The sequence below is a fragment of the Corvus cornix genome, chromosome Z, assembly GCF_000738735.6.
Source record: "Corvus cornix cornix isolate S_Up_H32 chromosome Z, ASM73873v5, whole genome shotgun sequence".
Lineage (NCBI taxonomy): Eukaryota > Metazoa > Chordata > Aves > Passeriformes > Corvidae > Corvus > Corvus cornix.
The window spans coordinates 28,128,796-28,147,009 of record NC_046357.1 but is presented as its reverse complement, the minus strand read 5'-3'; the positions used below and the strand labels follow the sequence as shown (position 1 = coordinate 28,147,009).

General features: G+C 39.3%; 1 protein-coding gene across 2 annotated transcripts in view; it reads right to left on the bottom strand.

Annotated features, from left to right (window-relative positions):
* ACO1 (aconitase 1) overlaps positions 1-18,214 on the bottom strand; it is a 36,024-nt gene that overhangs the window by 13,914 nt on the left and 3,896 nt on the right. For both annotated transcript variants that reach the window (XM_039566642.1, XM_010400093.4), the window contains exons 2-9: positions 10,303-10,423; positions 8,363-8,531; positions 6,114-6,251; positions 4,731-4,800; positions 4,444-4,627; positions 1,647-1,786; positions 540-711; positions 10-110 (exon numbers count right to left, since the gene is read on the bottom strand). In XM_039566642.1, coding sequence (XP_039422576.1) covers positions 10-110; positions 540-711; positions 1,647-1,786; positions 4,444-4,627; positions 4,731-4,800; positions 6,114-6,251; positions 8,363-8,531; positions 10,303-10,399 — 1,071 coding nt within the window. In that variant the 5' untranslated portion in view covers positions 10,400-10,423. The remainder of the gene's footprint in view (positions 1-9; positions 111-539; positions 712-1,646; positions 1,787-4,443; positions 4,628-4,730; positions 4,801-6,113; positions 6,252-8,362; positions 8,532-10,302; positions 10,424-18,214) is intronic.

The following is an 18,214-nucleotide window of genomic DNA, read 5'->3' as shown; positions in this document are numbered from 1 at the left end:
GTTTCTAACCTGTGTGAAGTCTGGATCCTGAGAGGAGTTCTTGAAATCTCTTAGCATTCCCACAGCCTCAAGATACCTTTTTGTGCACATAACCTTCTCTTTGTCACGGCCTAAAATGAAAGCCAGACACAGCAAAAACAAAATGCAAGTTAAACAGAGGAACCACCACCTGACAGAACAAGAAAAAGTGTGTAACAGGCTATGTAGTGTCAACAGCACTACAAGACTCTTTCAAGACAAATATTAGACATCCACTAAAAACAAACCAATTGAGCAGACTTAGTGGCTTTTGCAGAACAAAATCTTAGGCTTGTTTCTGTCATCTGGACAAACTAGGATCAGATTTTGGGCAGGCTTAGGTTCTATAAGTCTAACACTCACCTCTTCCTAAACATGAATCCTAAGTGCAAAAACCAGCCTCAATAAAAAAACAAACTGAAGCTCAGGTGGCTTCACCTGATTCAATCCCACTAACGCCATATAGACCTGGAGTCCTTCTGTCAATTACCCCTTAACTTGTGGTCTCTTCTTACACTCACCAGTTTGTATCAGGTATCCAATGCTAATATCATCCACTGGGAAATAGGCAGCTGTTGCTCCATACTCTGGACACATATTGGCAATGGTGGCTCGGTCAGCAATTGACAGCTGGGCGACACCAGGACCAAAAAACTCCACAAATTTACCCACAACTCCAACTTGGCGAAGGTGCTGTTATAAAAATACAGTGCCTGTGTCATTGTTATGTGTCAAACGTAAGCAAGTCTGTTATGTGAAGATTTCTACAGCCATTTGAAACCAGGAAGCTTTTAGTAAACTAAATAATGAAGATGAGGACACAGATGTAAAGTTTCAGTAGTAAGGTACAACACAGGGACGTATTCCTTCTAAAACTTGCTCTTCCTCTCATTTAAACCAGACTATCTTACAAGAACTGTATTCTTTTCAACATGATGTTCTAAGAGGAGGAGAACTGTGTAGGGAGTCTTCAGCCAGCAAACCCACAAAGATGGGAAAACAGGGAAAACCAACTGCACAAGTACATCAGTCAAACTGAACACACACAATATCTGAATAAAATAATGAAAAAAATGTCGGCTTTCCCCATTTGAAGGTCTCTCTGTAGACAGCATCCATGATGAACTTGTGTACCAGATTTCTGACTTCCAACAACACTAATGCTGACCCAGTAATACTCTTAATTCAGTGACAATGAACAGAGTGAGTAAGCATATTAAGAACATATGACATGAGTCAAACACCTGCACATGGAAGACATCAGACTAAAATGCTTACTGTCTGGTTTCCAGGATTTATATTGCCTTATTTTAAGTGGGGACTTCAAAAACAAGTCATCGGGGGATTTTTGAGGCAGAGGAAAAGCACTGTTGCTCCAAAACATTACCAAATTCCAAAATATCTCAACATATATTTTGTTTGGCCTCTTGGAAACAGATTGGCCTAGAAAATTGTCCTTGATCAGCTGATTCCAATCCACAGAGAGTGATAAAGCTTCTAAAAAGTCCAAAATTACTATGTGGAAGCCCAAACAGGGTTCTCTCAAGCAGTCAGTACAGTGACACTCTCCTACAGAATATGTTTAGCTCTTGGTAGTAATGGAAAAATATCGTATCTTGGTAATTTACCTTGGTAATGGTGAGCACAATGTCAGTGGATGTTACCAGTGGCTGAGGGTTTCCTACCAGCTTATAGCCAACCACCTCAGGAAGTACCATGCTGATCGGCTGTCCCAACATCACTGCTTCTGCTTCAATGCCACCCACACCTGCATGCAACAGGAGGATACAATGCAACTATTTAGAAGGATACGAAGGTGTCAGAGACAAACACATGAAGTCAACTGCCTGATGAGTACTCTATTTAGGGTGTGAAAGGGGAGAGAAAGCAGACAGCCTGAGTCTTCTGCTAAGAGGTACTCCTCATCTTACTACTGTTTCTGCAAGGTTGGGCTTTTTAATTTAATTTTATTTCCTATTTTCATCCTTGTTCCTAAGCTATTAGACAGGGTATTAGGTGAATCTAAATAACTTACTCTAAGAATGCTTGGGTTTCACAATAACAGATGTGAAAGTTTTATTTAATATCTTAAACCAAGAACCACTGACAAGGCACTGAACATGATGTGTTGTGAGTGAAATATAAGCAGACCATGATTGTTGGCCACCAAACGAAAACTCAGAAGTTATTTTGAAAGAAAGAAACGTTACTAAAGAATGCTAACAGAAAAGCTACTTGTTAAGACAGAAATATCTTCCCTTATGTCCACTACGTTTCAACAGGGTTTGGGACTGTGTAGGTGGGAACCCTTGCATAAGCACCTTCACTATTAGAATTCCAGCTACTACTTAATATTGCTAATTTATTAAGGTAATGTATCAAGATGTCATAGTCATATGCAATCTAACAAACCTGTGATGTTTATTATCTAGCAATTTGGCATTAAGCAGCCAAACCATCAAGCAGTTTTATAACTTGCTGCCTGTAAAAAGTCCCTCGTATGTTTATCTTCTCCTTTGAAATCTCCTTCTACCTTTTGTTTAGCTTAATGAATACTGAGCTAGAACAAACTGCCTTTAATAGTCACTTATGAATGCCAAATCACTACTCCAATCCTTTTTCCCACTTAATCTAATAATGGTTCTGAAAAATAATTTCTAATCTCTTTTATTCAAAATTATACACTTATGTTAATTTAAAAGATAATGCTGTGACAGATCCAGTCATGTGGCTCCTTTCACTGGGTGTTGAACTATTTTTAAAAAGTGAAGTAAGTCAATATAACTGACTGACTACCACTGACAGTCATGAACCAAGTTCAGCATTACCAGCCTCTGGAAAGAAATGTTGGATCCAAGAGTATGCATTTTGAGCACATATGCTATAGACTGTGTCCAGCCATACTTTTCAAATTCTGGAGGAAAACTGAGGCTAAGAGTCACACTTTTCCAAGCAGCTTTTAGCACTACAACTTATCTAAATGATGGCTCCATGCATAGGCTGCAACCAAATATAGTATAAGAGATGTGTCTAATCCCAAAGATGTCATGTTTTAGATACACTGAACTTGTTTACCTTTGCATTCTAAGCCAAGAACTCTTTCATCCCTGATAGAAAGTCTCCATCAACCAATACTGCTACAGTAGTATAGCTGGATTATTAAAAACAAAAAGTCCTATCATATGTGGTGCTCAGAACTTCACAAGCACATTCATGAACAACTAGAAAATATTTTTGAAAAACACAGTGTGTTCCATATTTGTACAACAGCTGTTTCAATAGTGCTCCTATCACCATATCACATGAAAATAAAGCCTCAGCTGAAGTCTTTGCTACTGCAAATACTTCCACCCCATAGTTACTTATTTATTCAATAATTCAAGCACCACAGTTCACCACTACAAGGAAAAATAAATTACTTATATTTATTCCTGTAACAAATATTCTGCAGAGTACTGGTATTAGAACATCACAGTCCTGTTCTTCAGAATGTCCTCTCTGGCCATATTTAACTCACTCAGATTTAATTTTCAGCACCTTCCACCTAATAGATTAGTATTTGCAATACTTTTTGGATGACCCAACACTTTTAAAGTAGCCAAGTGACACAAGAACTATTGGATGGTCTATGATACTTCAATTCCCTTCCTTTATTTAATATTTTCCTTATCTACCTCCCTGTGATTTCAATGCAGAATAGAAAAGAATATATAAAAAACTCAAACAAAACCAACAACACATGCAGCAGAAATCATCTGAGGCAGTTACCAGAAAGGGGAGCTTAGTTACAAAGCCTTATATAACTGTAAGAGACCTTATCACACTACTTGCTTTCAGGGTTAGGCTACGTAACTGTGTCTAGCTGGCATGGAGATAACTTTTCTTCATAGCAGCCTCTATAGTGCCATGTTTTAGATTTGTGACCAAACTGGTGCTGATACCACACCAGTGTTTTAGCTATTGCTGAGCAGTGCTTACACAGTATCAGTGCATTTTGTTTCTCACCCTGCCCCTCACCAAGTAAACTGGGGTGGGTAAAACATTGGGAGGGGCACAGCTGGGACAGCTGACCAGGGCTGAACAACAAGATCATGCTCAGCATCAATCTGGGAGGTGGGCTTTCCAAAGTAGCCACTGCCCAGGGACTGGCTGGGCTTTGATGTGCTGATGGGAGGTGGTGACTGTCTTTGCATCACTTCTTTAATTTCCTTTCCTTACACTCACCCCTCTTCACTTAAATTGTCTTTGTCCCTACCCATTAGTTTAATCTTGCATTTGGACTTCCAGTTCTCTTCCCACATTGTGCTAGCAGGAGTGAGCAAGTGATAGGGTGGAGGTTAACCCACCAGCCCGGGTCAACTCATCAGAGCCCAAAACACAGCTCCCTGAGCCAAGAGACTACTCATGACATGCTGCTGTACGTACCCCAGCCAAGCACTCCCAAGCCATCTATCATGGTGGTGTGCGAGTCAGTGCCCACCACACTGTCTGGATAGTAGTAGCCATCCTGATCCATCACCACTCTTGCCAAGTACTCCAGATTCACTTGGTGGATGATCCCAGAGCCTGGTGGAATAATCCTCAAGTTTTTAAAAGCTTGAGAGCCCCACTGAAACAAAAAGAATTAGAGTAAAAAATTTTCAACATGAACACCAGAAGAACTTCCATTCACCGAATGTTTCTCCATGCAAGTAAGATTTTTTTTTCAGTACCTTTAAGAATTCAAATCTTTCTTTGTTCCTTTCAAATTCCAGGTCCTGATTTTTTTGTAAGCTGTCTGACCTGCAAGTGAAAATAATCAGCTGTCAGAACTAAAAATATCCACCTAAATTTTATATCTAGTCAAATATACCCAAAGGTTGAAAGGAAAGTAGATTTCTGAGCTAATGTGAATGCTGATCCATTGCACCTTTTGAACACCACTATAGGCAACCAACGAAACTGACTTAAGAAATCTTAAGAGATAATACCTGAAACCTGCTTCAAATGTGAATACTAATCTGCATTTGCCAGGCCTAAAAGTTGTAGCCTGAGGAAAGCAACACTGCATGTTACAGAAATGTGACTTTTCCAACACCTAAATCAGAAGTAATCAGCAAGGCAGTAAACTGTAACACAACTATCTCGCAACTTCAGTTAAAAAGTCTGTCGCTATGATATAGTGCTGCCTGAAGCCTCTGTGTTTCAAAGTAGATAGTGTTAACAAATTTTTCATCTCAATAAGGTGCCTAACTTAGGTCTTCAGAACCTGAAAGAACTGAAGCATAGATCTGGCCAATGTTCTCTATGCAAGAGAAAATCTCTACTTTCTTACATATGTTCACGAGCCTAATAGAAATAAAATAAGGCTGTGACAAAAAATAATTATTAGTAACTGCAGACCAAAAAACTTCTAGAATATAGAAGGAAACCACCATAAAACATGTCATTGCAGGATCTGTTTGGAAGACTAGTTCAGTAGGCCCGTATTTATGTATCTTAGAGGGTAGAAGGACCTCTATACAGAGATCCTGTATTTCACTGTGGGTCTAGTGAAAGCTATTGAGTCTTTGTAGCATGCTGAGGACTGAGTAGCCTCATGTTTTTTTCCTGGACTCATAGGGGCCATAGCAAGCAGTGTCTTGTGCTCTTCTGCTTGGAGGCACTGAAGCAGAAAGCAGTTCCTCAGAGCTGAGCCTAGTGTAGATCATCTCTATTCTTAGAGAAGTGAGCAAGAAAGGAAATATTCTCATTTGTCCTTTCCAAAAACTCTATGGGTCAAAAAAGCGTATGTGGGAAAAAAGCTATTTCTGAGCAATTAATAGTAATGAAGCATTATTAAAAAAAAGTACAATAACCACAAGCGTGGATTGAGTCTGTTTCTATCAGCATTTAGTCCAGGCTTGTGCTGCTGAGAGATGCACCCCAGAGAGAGTAAAATTCTCCCTCTAACTCACCGCAGCTGATACAACAGTCTAACTTAAAAATTTCTTAATGTCTGGGATGTTGTAGTACAAATGCTAACAGTATCACCAGCAGAACTGACTTGATGATCAGTAACTGGATTCAGTTTACTTACTACCATTAAGAACAAAAGAGTGTTTTTCAATTCTTACTGCCTGTTAAAATCAACCTGGATGGAGTGATCTACCACGAGATCAGCAGGACAGATAGGATTGATTTTTTCAGGGTCCCCACCAAGTCTCTTCACAGCATCACGCATTGCAGCAAAATCAACCACAGCAGGCACCCCACTACAACAGAAACAAAATAGGCATGGTGAAACAACTTGGAAAAGAGAAAGAAACCCCAAAACCCAATCCTGAGATGCAGAACAGACAGCTACTGTCACATGCAAAGCAAACTACACTCCTCCACTTTCAATGCAAGCAAATAATGAGTAGTAACCAGAACTTCTGGCATTTCAATACTTGACTTATCTAAGAGATCATATACATTTCTATATTTTTTTAACAAAGCTTCTGACACTTCTCTGCACACACATTCTCAGCTTCTTCTGAGGTATGTCCTACCATGATATCTTCAACTAGCTTGGAAAACCCTCTTACTTGCCTATCTGATTTTGCTGGCTGCTGAGACAAAAAGAGTTCTCTGATATGCTCATAGGGATCTGGCATCAGTGAGCAACCCACTGAAAAAACCACATTTTTGTAAGAGCAGCCCAAAGCAGTAAGAGTTTCTGTTTTCAACTCTGACCATAAGGAAGCTATCAATTTTTAAAAATATCAGAAACCAAGAGCAACAACAAAAGCAGTAAAAGGCTTTGTAGTTCCTATTGAATTTTACCTTGAAAATCCTGAATGTTTACCAAAAACAAACAGAAAAAAGGATCCACATTATCTAACATGGACACAATTAATTGATGTTCAGCAGCTTGCAGCAGTTTGATATCCCAGGATAAGTTTTTTACAAGAAAAATAGGAAATTCTATGTTATGCTACCAAGGGGAATTTGAGGCAGTGGGGTAGGAGGAATGTAGCAGAAGAGTTATTTTGCCATGCTTATGAATGTTTGCTTATGAATGTGCAATTGATATGGAATGGATACGATATCCTTCTACCACCTTAGAACAACTCAGGATAATTACAGAATAATCCTAACTACGAAATTAAATAATTCTAAACCAGGACAATCTGAATGTAATTGTTGTATGGCTTTTGGAAAGTTGCCAAAGCTGCCCTTCTGAAAAGGGTCCTCAGAGGCCTGTCCAAGAGCTCATTTTTCAGGAATGCAGTTGCTCTGCAGACTTATACACACATTTTTAAAACTCAGTAGAAGTAGGGGGCAAGAAAGAAGAACAGCAAGAGAAGGAACAATGTTAGCTTGAAAATTCAGCTGCCTCTCTGCTCCAGTTTTTCAAAACATTAACAACAGCCAGTGGATGAAAAATAGCTAGGAAATCAGTACTTCTTTCATTCGAGGTTTTGCCAATTTTTTCCATTGTCTTTAAAAGTAGAGCTGTACTGGGTCTCTAGCACTTGGGACAACCTTTGTGAAAATGCAAAACAGAGGACATGACAGCTAAGACACTTTACTGGTGAGGAAGAAAATCAACTGGCAACGTAGCAGCACTGGATGTACTAAAACATTTTATAAAGACACAGGACAAAGATAAAAAGAACAGTGAGTGGACTTGCAAGACAAATGCTGTATTAAAACAGTTAGATGCTATTGTTCCACCTGAAGATTGACTTTCCACAGGAACAGGAACTATTACATGATTACTACAGACACCTGAGGACTCACTGCAATAACAAGGCCCAATTTTCAGAGTCCATTAGGAAGGAATCTCAATTTGCATTTCTGGGAAAAACATGTCCATTTTTTCAATAGCAGAGAAATCTTTAAGAATATATTTATACTAATACTGGTTTAGAAGACAAAGTAATGATGTGGGTTATAAATGAGAACTGAAATAGGTAAAAAACTGAAAGCAAGAGCCCCTGGGGAACAAAACCAAAACCAAACAAACCCAAACAAAAACCCAAACCAAACAAACAACAAAAAAAGGAGAGACTAGACAATACCACCCCTTCAAAGAATAACTTCTAAACCCCAAACTTCCTAATTTGGATGCAATTTATCAATCACATTTTCTTTCCCTGTTTTGAAGTTTTATGAAGATATTTCCTTCTCCATCCCAGAAGAGTTTCTTTCAATGCTCTTATTCTGAGTGTTTGGCTCTTCAAGTGTTGTCTGTAGCATGACATCCAGAAAAGTTGAAAAAGGCTTTTGTTAATATATCACTGCTATCCTTCCCCTTAGCTCACCCCTCCACCTCAAGATGAGCATTGCTGCACTCTCAAAAGCCCCTCTTCCTTGCTTTAGAGAGCATCAGACTCACGTGAAGTCTTGCAGAATAACTCTTGCAGGCTTAAATGGCACTTCAACACTCTTGTGTTGCATCACTTTCCAGTTGAGAATATTCTCAACATCTCCTTTCTTCACTAGGAACTCATCACAGTTACGGATTGCTGCTTCCAGGAGGATTCGAATGGAAAATGGCAGGCGAGCTGCATGGGTAAGAGGCAAGAAACAAACTCAGTTTTTACCTTAGAGCATATGTCAGCAAGCGCAGAGTTCCATGCCTGGGGCAGACAGGTCCTCAAGTGCTGCCCCCATACTCTCACAAGGCTTTATCCCAAATTATCAAAGCCCCTTTTCCAGCCTCCAGCTTTGCCAGGAAGCCAATGCTAACTGACCTGTTCCACTTGATGCTTTGAGCAGGTTTATTATCTTAGCTCCTGTGACACAGTAGACATCTTTGCTGAGGGACTTTTCCACAGCTTTCCCATCCTCCATAGCAAGGCTACCCTGAAAACATGCTGTGCTCACCTTGTTTTTCTGCAGTTTGCTCTCACTCTTGTCACTGAACACAGACATACAAATGTACTAGAAAAACAGTTTTCTACTAATATGTTGGAAGACACAGCTTTAGTGGCTTATGCAGTCTCTTCATCTCAAGAGATTGAAAATGAAACTGAATGAAAGTCAGACTGTGCATCTAATAATCTTCTTTCACTTCAAATTAGAAATATTTAAAGAAGACGACACAAAATACTATTGAAGCAGTCCTGACAGGTCTACTACAAGCAATGGGTGTGAAGAAAAAAACCCAAATATGTCTCAGTCCTTCCTCCACTTTAATAACAGTTGTTTGATTGCCTGTCAGAATATATAAATTTTAAAATTTTTTGAGAAGTTTGTTCCAACTGTCTACACAGGGTTGCCCCTCAAGACATAAAAGTCACTTAATCACAGTGAGATCTCATTAGTGGTATTGTAAAAAAAAAGCCCATCTATTTTTCAGGACATAGTAATTCAGAATAATTTGGGTTGGTTGTTGTTGGGGGTTTTGTTCTGGGGGATTTTGATTGTTTGGGGGTTTTGGGGGTAATTGTTACTGTTGTTTTGGGTTTTTTTAGAATCTTCTGCCCTTCCCTGGTAAGCTACTCTCTTTTCATGCTGGATAGGGAGAATTGGCATCCTTTTTTCTTTAAAGAATCTGGAGGTTATCACTCTTGGAATCCTGGAATGGATCAACTGGTAACACCGTATGTGTATTTGTCTGTTCCTCAAGACTCTTCTCTGCTTTTCACCCACGAAGACTGACATTAATTGACTTTTCACTTATCAGAGCCTGTAAGGGATATGTGCTGCCAACATTCATACGCGCTACCAACATTCAGAGAGAATGTTCCTCCTCTTGTTCCCTCAATTCTCCTTAAACACTGGTTTACGTTTTGAAACACCAACACCACCCACCATAGGCAATTCTAAGCTATAGATACTCACTTTCTAAGTCAATGGCACAGACACTAAGATTTTTACCAGTATCACTGAAAGATTTGGGAAATGTCAGAGGAACTAGGAAAATGCCTCCTCAGAAAGAATTCTCTAGCCACTACTGTTTTTAAAGCTGAAAAATATTTCTGATTGGTTCAATCATACATATATCAGTGCTAGAGCCTTTCCAGCCTTTCAAGATAGCTTAGCAGTTTATAAGAAAACTTGTACTCTTGGTTTTGCCTAGCTCTACTCACCCGCTCAGGAAAAATAAGACTGCTGTGTGCACAGTATGCTGAGAAAATACTACTGTGATCTTGCCAATATTTCTGTAGCTTTAAATTTCAAGAATTAAATTTTGCTAAAATTTTATTTTCAAGATCCCTCTTTTGAATTCACAGTTCTCTCCAGAGACCAAGTATCATCCAATGTGTCAAAGTCTGTTCAGGTTCTGTTCATCAATATTAACAAAATTCTTCCCTTATGTTGTCAACATACCATATCTCACATCTTCCAATTTGCCCAGATTAAAGAATTTCTTCAGAGGCTGTTTCGGGTCCAGTGGCTCCACAATCCGTACAAAAGGGTTGGTCATGGTTGTTGAAGACACCTAGTGTCCCTAAAACAAAAGAAAAATCAAAGATATTTTCATGACATCTGTCCTGTATACGAAGTACATGTTCCCACAGTCTACAATGTATCTGTCCCACACACAAAGGCCTGTACCAGAGAAAAAGGTACTGCCAGTAATTCCCTTTTCACCACAAATCTAATTGTAACACATCCTCAGAGATAAAAGGTCTGAAGGAGTATTGTGAAACACAAGAGTATTGCGAAAAATATGGATACACCACATGGTTTAGAATCATAGAATCTTAAAAGTCGGAAACAACCTCCAAGATCATCGAGTCCAGCTGTTAACTGAGCACCACCATATCCACCACTAACCCATGTCCTCAAGTGCCACATCCACACACCTTTTGATGATGCATCTATCACTTCCCTGGGCAGCCTATTCCAGTGACTGGAATAAATTTTTCCTACTATCAAATATAAACCTCCCCTGGTGCAGCTTGAGAACATGTCCCCTCATCCTGTCGCGAGCTGCCTGGGAGAAGAGACTGACCCCACCTGGCTACAACCTCCTTTCCGGGAGCTGTACAGAGTGATAAGGTCTCCCCTGAGCCTCTGAAAGGAGGCTCCAGGGTAAACAATCCCAGCTCCCTCAGCCACTCCTCACAGAACCTGTGCTCCAGCTACTTCACCATCTTGGCTGCCCTTCTCTGGACACAATCTCAGTAAGGAAGTTCAATGTCTTCATTATTCTCTTCTTTATGCTGTCTCTAGACAGCCATTTGTGCCTCTGTGATTCATGAACCACCATGACAACACAGTCCCACTTCTTAAGTGTGTTGTGGTTTAATCCCAGGCAGCAACTAAGCACCCGACAGCCACTCCCTCACTCCTTTCTCATGGGATCAGGAAGACAATCAGAGCAGCAAATTTGAAAAAACTCATGGGTTGAGATGGTTTGATAGTTAAAGCTAAACCTGGACCTGCAAGCAAAGCAAAACAAGGAATTCATCCACCTCTTCCATGGGTAGGCAGGTGTTCAGCCATCTCCAGGACAGCAATGCCCCATCATGCCTCACAGTGACTTGGGAATACAAACACCATAACTCTAAACACCTCCCTCTTCCTTCTCCTCACAGCTCTATATGCTGAGCATAATGCCATATGCTGTGGGATATCCCTTGGGTCAGCTGTCCCAGCTGTGTCTCCTCCCAGCTCCTTGCATACCCCCAAGCCTCCTCACTGGTGGGGTGGGTGAGGAGCCTTGGCTCCGTGTAAGCCCTGCTCAGCAGTAATGAAAATATCCCTGTGTTATCAACCCTGTTTCCAGCACAAATCAAAACCACAGGCCCCATACTAGCTATTAGGAACAAAATTCACTGTATTCCACCAAAACCAGCAGAAGTGGCACTGATCTAAAGCTAAACAGATAGACATTTGCATTCAAAATTAAAAACAATTATCCAAACCAGAAAACGCTATTGTTTTGAGACAGAAAGTATTATAGACTAAGATTACAAATGCTACCAGAGACAAAAAGAACCCTCCTAATTTCAGAAAGATTTGTTAGGATCACCACCAAAAAGAAAATTTACATAGGCTCTATTTGAAACACCATTTTAGTCTGAGATATTTTCTTTTTTTGTTGTTGCTTATTGATTTACTGGGTTTTGTGGTGTAATGGTTTGCTGGATAAAGCATTCCTCTGGGACCTAGGACTTTTAGGGTTCACATACAGAAGTTAAGGGACCCTGAGATATTCCCCATATCAAGGCCAGCTAGCGAGAGGGGCCTAAATTCCAGAATACCAACATCTCTTAATAAATTCCACTACAGAAAATAAATTAAAATCATACTGTAGAAGTATCTATCTCCAGAAAAGGTTAACTGTATGCAAACTACCTAAGGAACACTTCCTAGGCCACACTGAAGACCTGAACTCTGCCCAAATCTCTCGTGGAAGAATTGGCTTAGGCCAACACATGCCAAGGATCAAGCTAACAATTTAACAGTGAGAACAATTCTCTTGCAGTGCCTGGCAACATTCCCAGTCACGATTAAAATTTCTTTAGAAGAGAGATAATCACAGGCCTCATTTTCAGATCTGTTAATGTTTTCCCAGAGCACTGTTCCTGTCTTCATTCAAGTAACATTATTTTCTCTTGCTCCAGTTTTGCAAACAAGAAAACTCACAACAAAGCATGAGATACACATGACAGGCCTTGGAAACTAATGCAAAGGGATGCACAAAGTCCAGTATCTGTTAAACACAGACAAAGGCCAAAGAATTCATCAATTTATCTCACCTGCCAGTTTCATTGAACATTCAGGAAATACTACTATGTGGAATACATTTATGGGGGATTTTTAAAGTACTCCAGTATTTTCAAAATTTAAAGTTCATGTATATTGAAGACAGCAAAGGGGAAATAGCAGAAATGGTGACAAAAGAAGGTCCAGGGTATAAAGCAGCAAAATAGCATAAAAGACAGAAAAATGTCCAGAATTCTTTCAAAGAAAAAAAAAAATGGATATTTCTAGATAAAAAGCTGAATGCCCAGGGAAGATAGAAGGCTGGCAAATGAACAGACTGCAAGCACACACACGTATCACCTCTCACATTCCCATCAACAAGTTATTTTCTGAAACTCCTCTTCCCATCTTTGCACATACTCATCCTGTACACAAGCCCCTAAAGTTTTAGGTGTAATCATCTTTAAACACCATGAACTACTAGATACTCCCCTAAGCAAACTCTGTGCTTCTATGACTGAGCATGATCAAAACAAATTTCTTCCTTCCTCTTCTTGCCAGCTACCCTCCTGTTGAGATTCACTTTTTTGCATTCCATTGTGAGAACTTTATTTTATGCATAACCATTTGTCATGGGAAAGTCTAAGAGTAGCTGTACATAGAAAATATTCGGATATCCCCTGACAGATAAAGCAGATCATTAATTTGATATGACCATGCATCCACTGTACTCAGTTCACATATTCTCATCCAAGTATAAATTGCAGCTCGAATGTTTTCCATCTAAGTCCATGTCTTGGCAAATCACAGCAGCAATTCAAGATGTTATGACACATTATCTACATATTAACATTACTTTACCAGACATCACCCTCTTCCCTGAACAGAAGTTTTTTAGTTCACAGTATGAGATGCTTCAGTACTAGTCTCCTCTCATCGGTGAGTTACACAAATAAGCCAAACTGTGGGCTGACCAAGGCCTAATCACAAGTTATTTACATCTGCCTGGTCACACTGATACGAAGAACTCTGTTACAAACCTAGAAGCCATTCAGAAATACCTGAAAAGAGGTAAAATCTCTAGAAAAGAGTAAGAACTAGCAGCATTGCTATAGCAAATTTCACAGAGCCAAGAAAGCCCTCAGTCATACCAACTACTATTTCCACATAGTAAATTATAAACTGAGTGGCCACAGCACAGAACTCTAAACTAGTAATTTGCCAAAAAGATGTCTGGGGGCAATGCTCTGCACACTGAGTATACCAAAATTTTTTAAGTAATCCTTGTGATAGATACAGGTTAACTTTTTGATTAACGTGACACAGGTTAACTTGTGATTGCAGCACAGAATATTTATTCATGTTTTCCAGGCACTGAACGTAAATACGCAACACGGGGGAGCAGACATCTGTCTGCCTGGAACTGGTGCTGCACGCAGGGTCACACGCGTTGACCATGGCCACATCAATACCTGCTCAGACATACCAAAACAAGCACTTGATCAACCTAACAACTTTAGAACTGTTTGTGTGGAGATTATGTAAGAAATTGTGGATTATTCAAACCTAATAATGCAGAATAGGATTTAAAAAGGAGCATCTTATTACTGAGACAGACCCAGAGAATATTATGAGTTGGAAGGGACCCACAAGGATCACCAGGTCCAAGTGAATGGCCCATATGGGGCTCTAACCCACAACCTTGGCATTTTTAGCACCATGCTCTGACCAAGGGAGCTAATCTCAGGGTACTGGAACCTTCTTAAAGGGTTGCATGACTTGTATGAAGTGTACCAGACAAACAATAGCTTTATTTTAGCCCCTCCTTAGTGTCTACTATTAAAATTCTGAGAACATCCACAAGTTGGCCGACACTTATGCTGATCATCTTTAAATCTGAACTCTGTAACAATCAATACTGCTTTCCACTCCCCTTGTTACATCAATGCAGTAGTTTATCGCTGTGCCACCACACTCAATCTCTTGTTAGAATACACCTCAATTCACCCAGACTGCACATCAGCTCACCACAGAAAGTCTGATTTCTACTTTTTCTCTCTCCCCCAGAGAAGTAGAAGTGCAGAAAGATTATAACCATGAATACCAGGTGGGGCAAATTTATCTGGACAAGGCCATAACTTTCCAAATATAAAAAAAGAAAGCTGTTTTTTTGCAAATGCAACATCTTGCCCTTTAGAATAGAGAATGAACCCTTGGCCACAATAGCTGTCTCTTGCTGTTTGTAGCCCTATATATGACACAGGACAGTTCAAATTTCTCTGGAAACACAAGTTTTACATTGTGATGCTCTAAAAAAGCTTTTGAACAAACAAAATCTTAGTACAACAACATTCCTCACTTCATCTATATTGAGTGTGCCAGCAAACTCAGCTTTTACCATGAGATCTCAGATGTTAACTAGCACCAAAAGATCACTGCAAAGATGCCTACAGGCTGTAGTGTCTGTGGGGATCTCTGTGGTGTCCTGAAGGCCATGCCTTTAGATGATCACAACATAAGAAACATGCACAAGTCCAAGGGGACAGAAGGAAAAACGTGTCTGTCCATCCTCTTTCCTCGCCTTCTCTTATTAGTTAATCAACTAAGTCAGATACATTCAAAGAATATTAAAGTCTCATGTGGATCTCCACAAAAAGGATTTAAGTAAGTAACTTAGAATCTTAAAACCTTTTATTTCTTTAAAAAAAGAACATTCACAGGAGACTTCAACGTATGTTGCACGTATGCCTTCAAATCTTCACCCGTTATAACTTTTCTGAGTATCTAACATAAACACAGTACTAGCCACATCACAACAACATTGACTGGAAAAGGACTTCGCTCAGTTTAAAGTACATTCTTGACTGACAGTGACTCCTTGACTATACTTCAGGTCCCTTTAAAAGCAGTTGAGTAACTTGGAACAACGACAACAAATAAATTTTATTGAAATTAATGGAATTGAGAAAACATCATAATATATCTCATAATTTTTCATTTGCAGAAATTATCTCATGAAGATGATAGAGAGGAAAAACTGTATTTAGTTTCTTGCTATACCTGAGAAAAAGTCTGAAAACTGTTCTAGACATCACTTTATAACATACTATTCTACTCTCTTTAGAGTTGACAGTGAAATAGAATAGAGCTAGTCAGACTAAAAGCAGCAATCTCTTTCACATCACAAATAAAAGAGATTATTTTTAAATAGCACAGCTGCACTTACACTCATTGGTTGTAAACAGATCCATACTATCAACACTATTTATTGGTTTGAGGTTTTTTAGGGATATCAGAGTATCCCACTCATTTCTCACCATCCAGAAAAAGAGAAAACTGTAGCATGCAGAATACTTTTCTGCTAAAATACATGCTGACAGTAAATCATGCTCTTTCTGTAGTACATGACACAAATGTTTACAAAAGACTCATGATTAGTAATAATCAAATTTATTAAAGAAGTACCTGAGGACAAACCAAGGACACAGACTATTTTGTTTGACCTGCAGAAAGGAAAAAAGGCCCTGGATGAGACAATTTCTGTCTAAGCTTCAGGCCATAAAGTAGGAACAGAACAGCCATGGTTATTCAGCATTTTAGTACAGATATATATTTAATGCCACTTGGAGGAAGGGAACATGTTTCCACAATTGCTTTTTCTATTCTGTCTTTCGTTTCTTAGCTGCTGTCTTTCCAATTATGAAAGGGTGCCTACATTATTAATGTTAAGAGGTTAATTTTAGACATCTCTTCATAAAACTAAACACGTAGTATCTTAACTAAAACAGATTTCAAGTAGTAAATGTTCTTTTCCCTGAAATGTGGGTAAATTCTTGGCCACCACTGGGAAGCACACACTCAGCAAAGAAGCAGTTTAATTTTAACATTTTACCAGACTCTAGAAATGCTAAAAAATATTACACTCAGGCAAAGCAAAGATGCTATTTTATCAGTCATCAAGAAAAAGGGGAGGGCTCAGACTTGCTGGTACTTGCAGAAAATTTGTGAAGAAACATGACAAAGTATGTTTCTGTGATGAAACTTCCAACTGAAAACTAGGAAAATAAGAGGTGAGCTGGCAGGACCATGATAAAAGTCCTTGCCTGGTGATAAGGCAGGACGTAGGCAACATTCATGGTCTTTCTTCAAAAAATACAACTTTTTCCATCCATGCTGAATCTGATCTTACCACTTTCCATTGCAATTATTGCTCCTACTCCCACAAGTTACTTCCCTTGGTTTCGTCCACTCAAATGACTGCCATTGTATGTACCTGTACTTAGCTGCCAAGTTTGCAACAAGCACCTCCAAATGGCAAAAGCAAGCAATTTAAAAAAATCTAACAGGAGCTGCAGCAGAGGGGCAGGCTACTGAGTTATAAATTTTTCTTCACAATATTGAGCATGCACTTCATGACATTACTAGCAGTTACGTATAGCTGAACAGCACTTCTTTAATTATGGGCTATTGCTCAATTCCCCTGAGCCTCTAAAACTTACACAGCTCTTCTCATGGTTTCACATTCTACTCAGCAGTGGGCCTTCATTAGAAATGTTGATGACTGCTTCCAGTTTACCTAAGTTATAGATGGCATAGCCACGAATAAAGATGTCTAAGCAGGTCCATCAGGTAGGAACTTCCACCATACTGGAATTGCAGCATGTTCTGTGTATGCCTACCTTGCCTGAAGACCAAGGAAGGAGAATACCCATGCAAAGCATGTTGACAGAAGTTTGCACTTTTGATATGGAAAGGCAACCTCTTCAGTATCAGTCAGATGTTTAAAATTTGCTAAGTAAATCCATCCATAATTCAAGCCAGTTTAGAAGGAAAATCCTAAAAAATACATTTTTTTAGTTTAAATATCCAAGTTGCCTAAGAAAAATGTTTTTGTTACCCTGGGTAAATGGATGGACAGATAGAGATGAACAGACACATGGCAACACAACAACAAAAAACCTCACCTACCCATCAAAAAATGGCAAAAACCCAACCAACCAACCAACCAGAAAAAAAACCCCTCAAGCCCAGACATGCCCCCAGCATTTGGACAGCCTTCAACACCAGAAGTAGAACAAGCAGTGTCTTGTTTTATAAAAATATAAAATGCTATAATTACTTTTGGATGTACAAAGAACAGATGAGTGCAATTACTGTTGCAATAAACACAGGTTTCTTGTTTTGATTTAAAGAAGCTCTTATTATTTAACCCTTACTCTACCTGTGGCAGATAAGGCCACTATGTAACAAACATACACTGTTGCATTGCTGCTAACAGCTAGGAGATTTTAGGGTTAAAGAGACTGGAGAAAGAATCTTTGTGCTTCTTTAGTACACAGAAAAGTCCATCATTACATACAGATCCTTAAAGAGAAGTCCACTAACAATTTGATGACTGAGCAACTCTTCTGATGGTATAAACTACACCAGTATTCCACACTGGAAAAAATGTAGTAATACAAAATTGAGGGGTTTTTAAACAATGTCTAGGCAAAGTTTCAGGGACCCCATTTCAACTTTAATGCTCAAGAGGAACACTGTACTAGAACAAACAGAGCTTTAGATTGCAGATTTTCCTACCTTC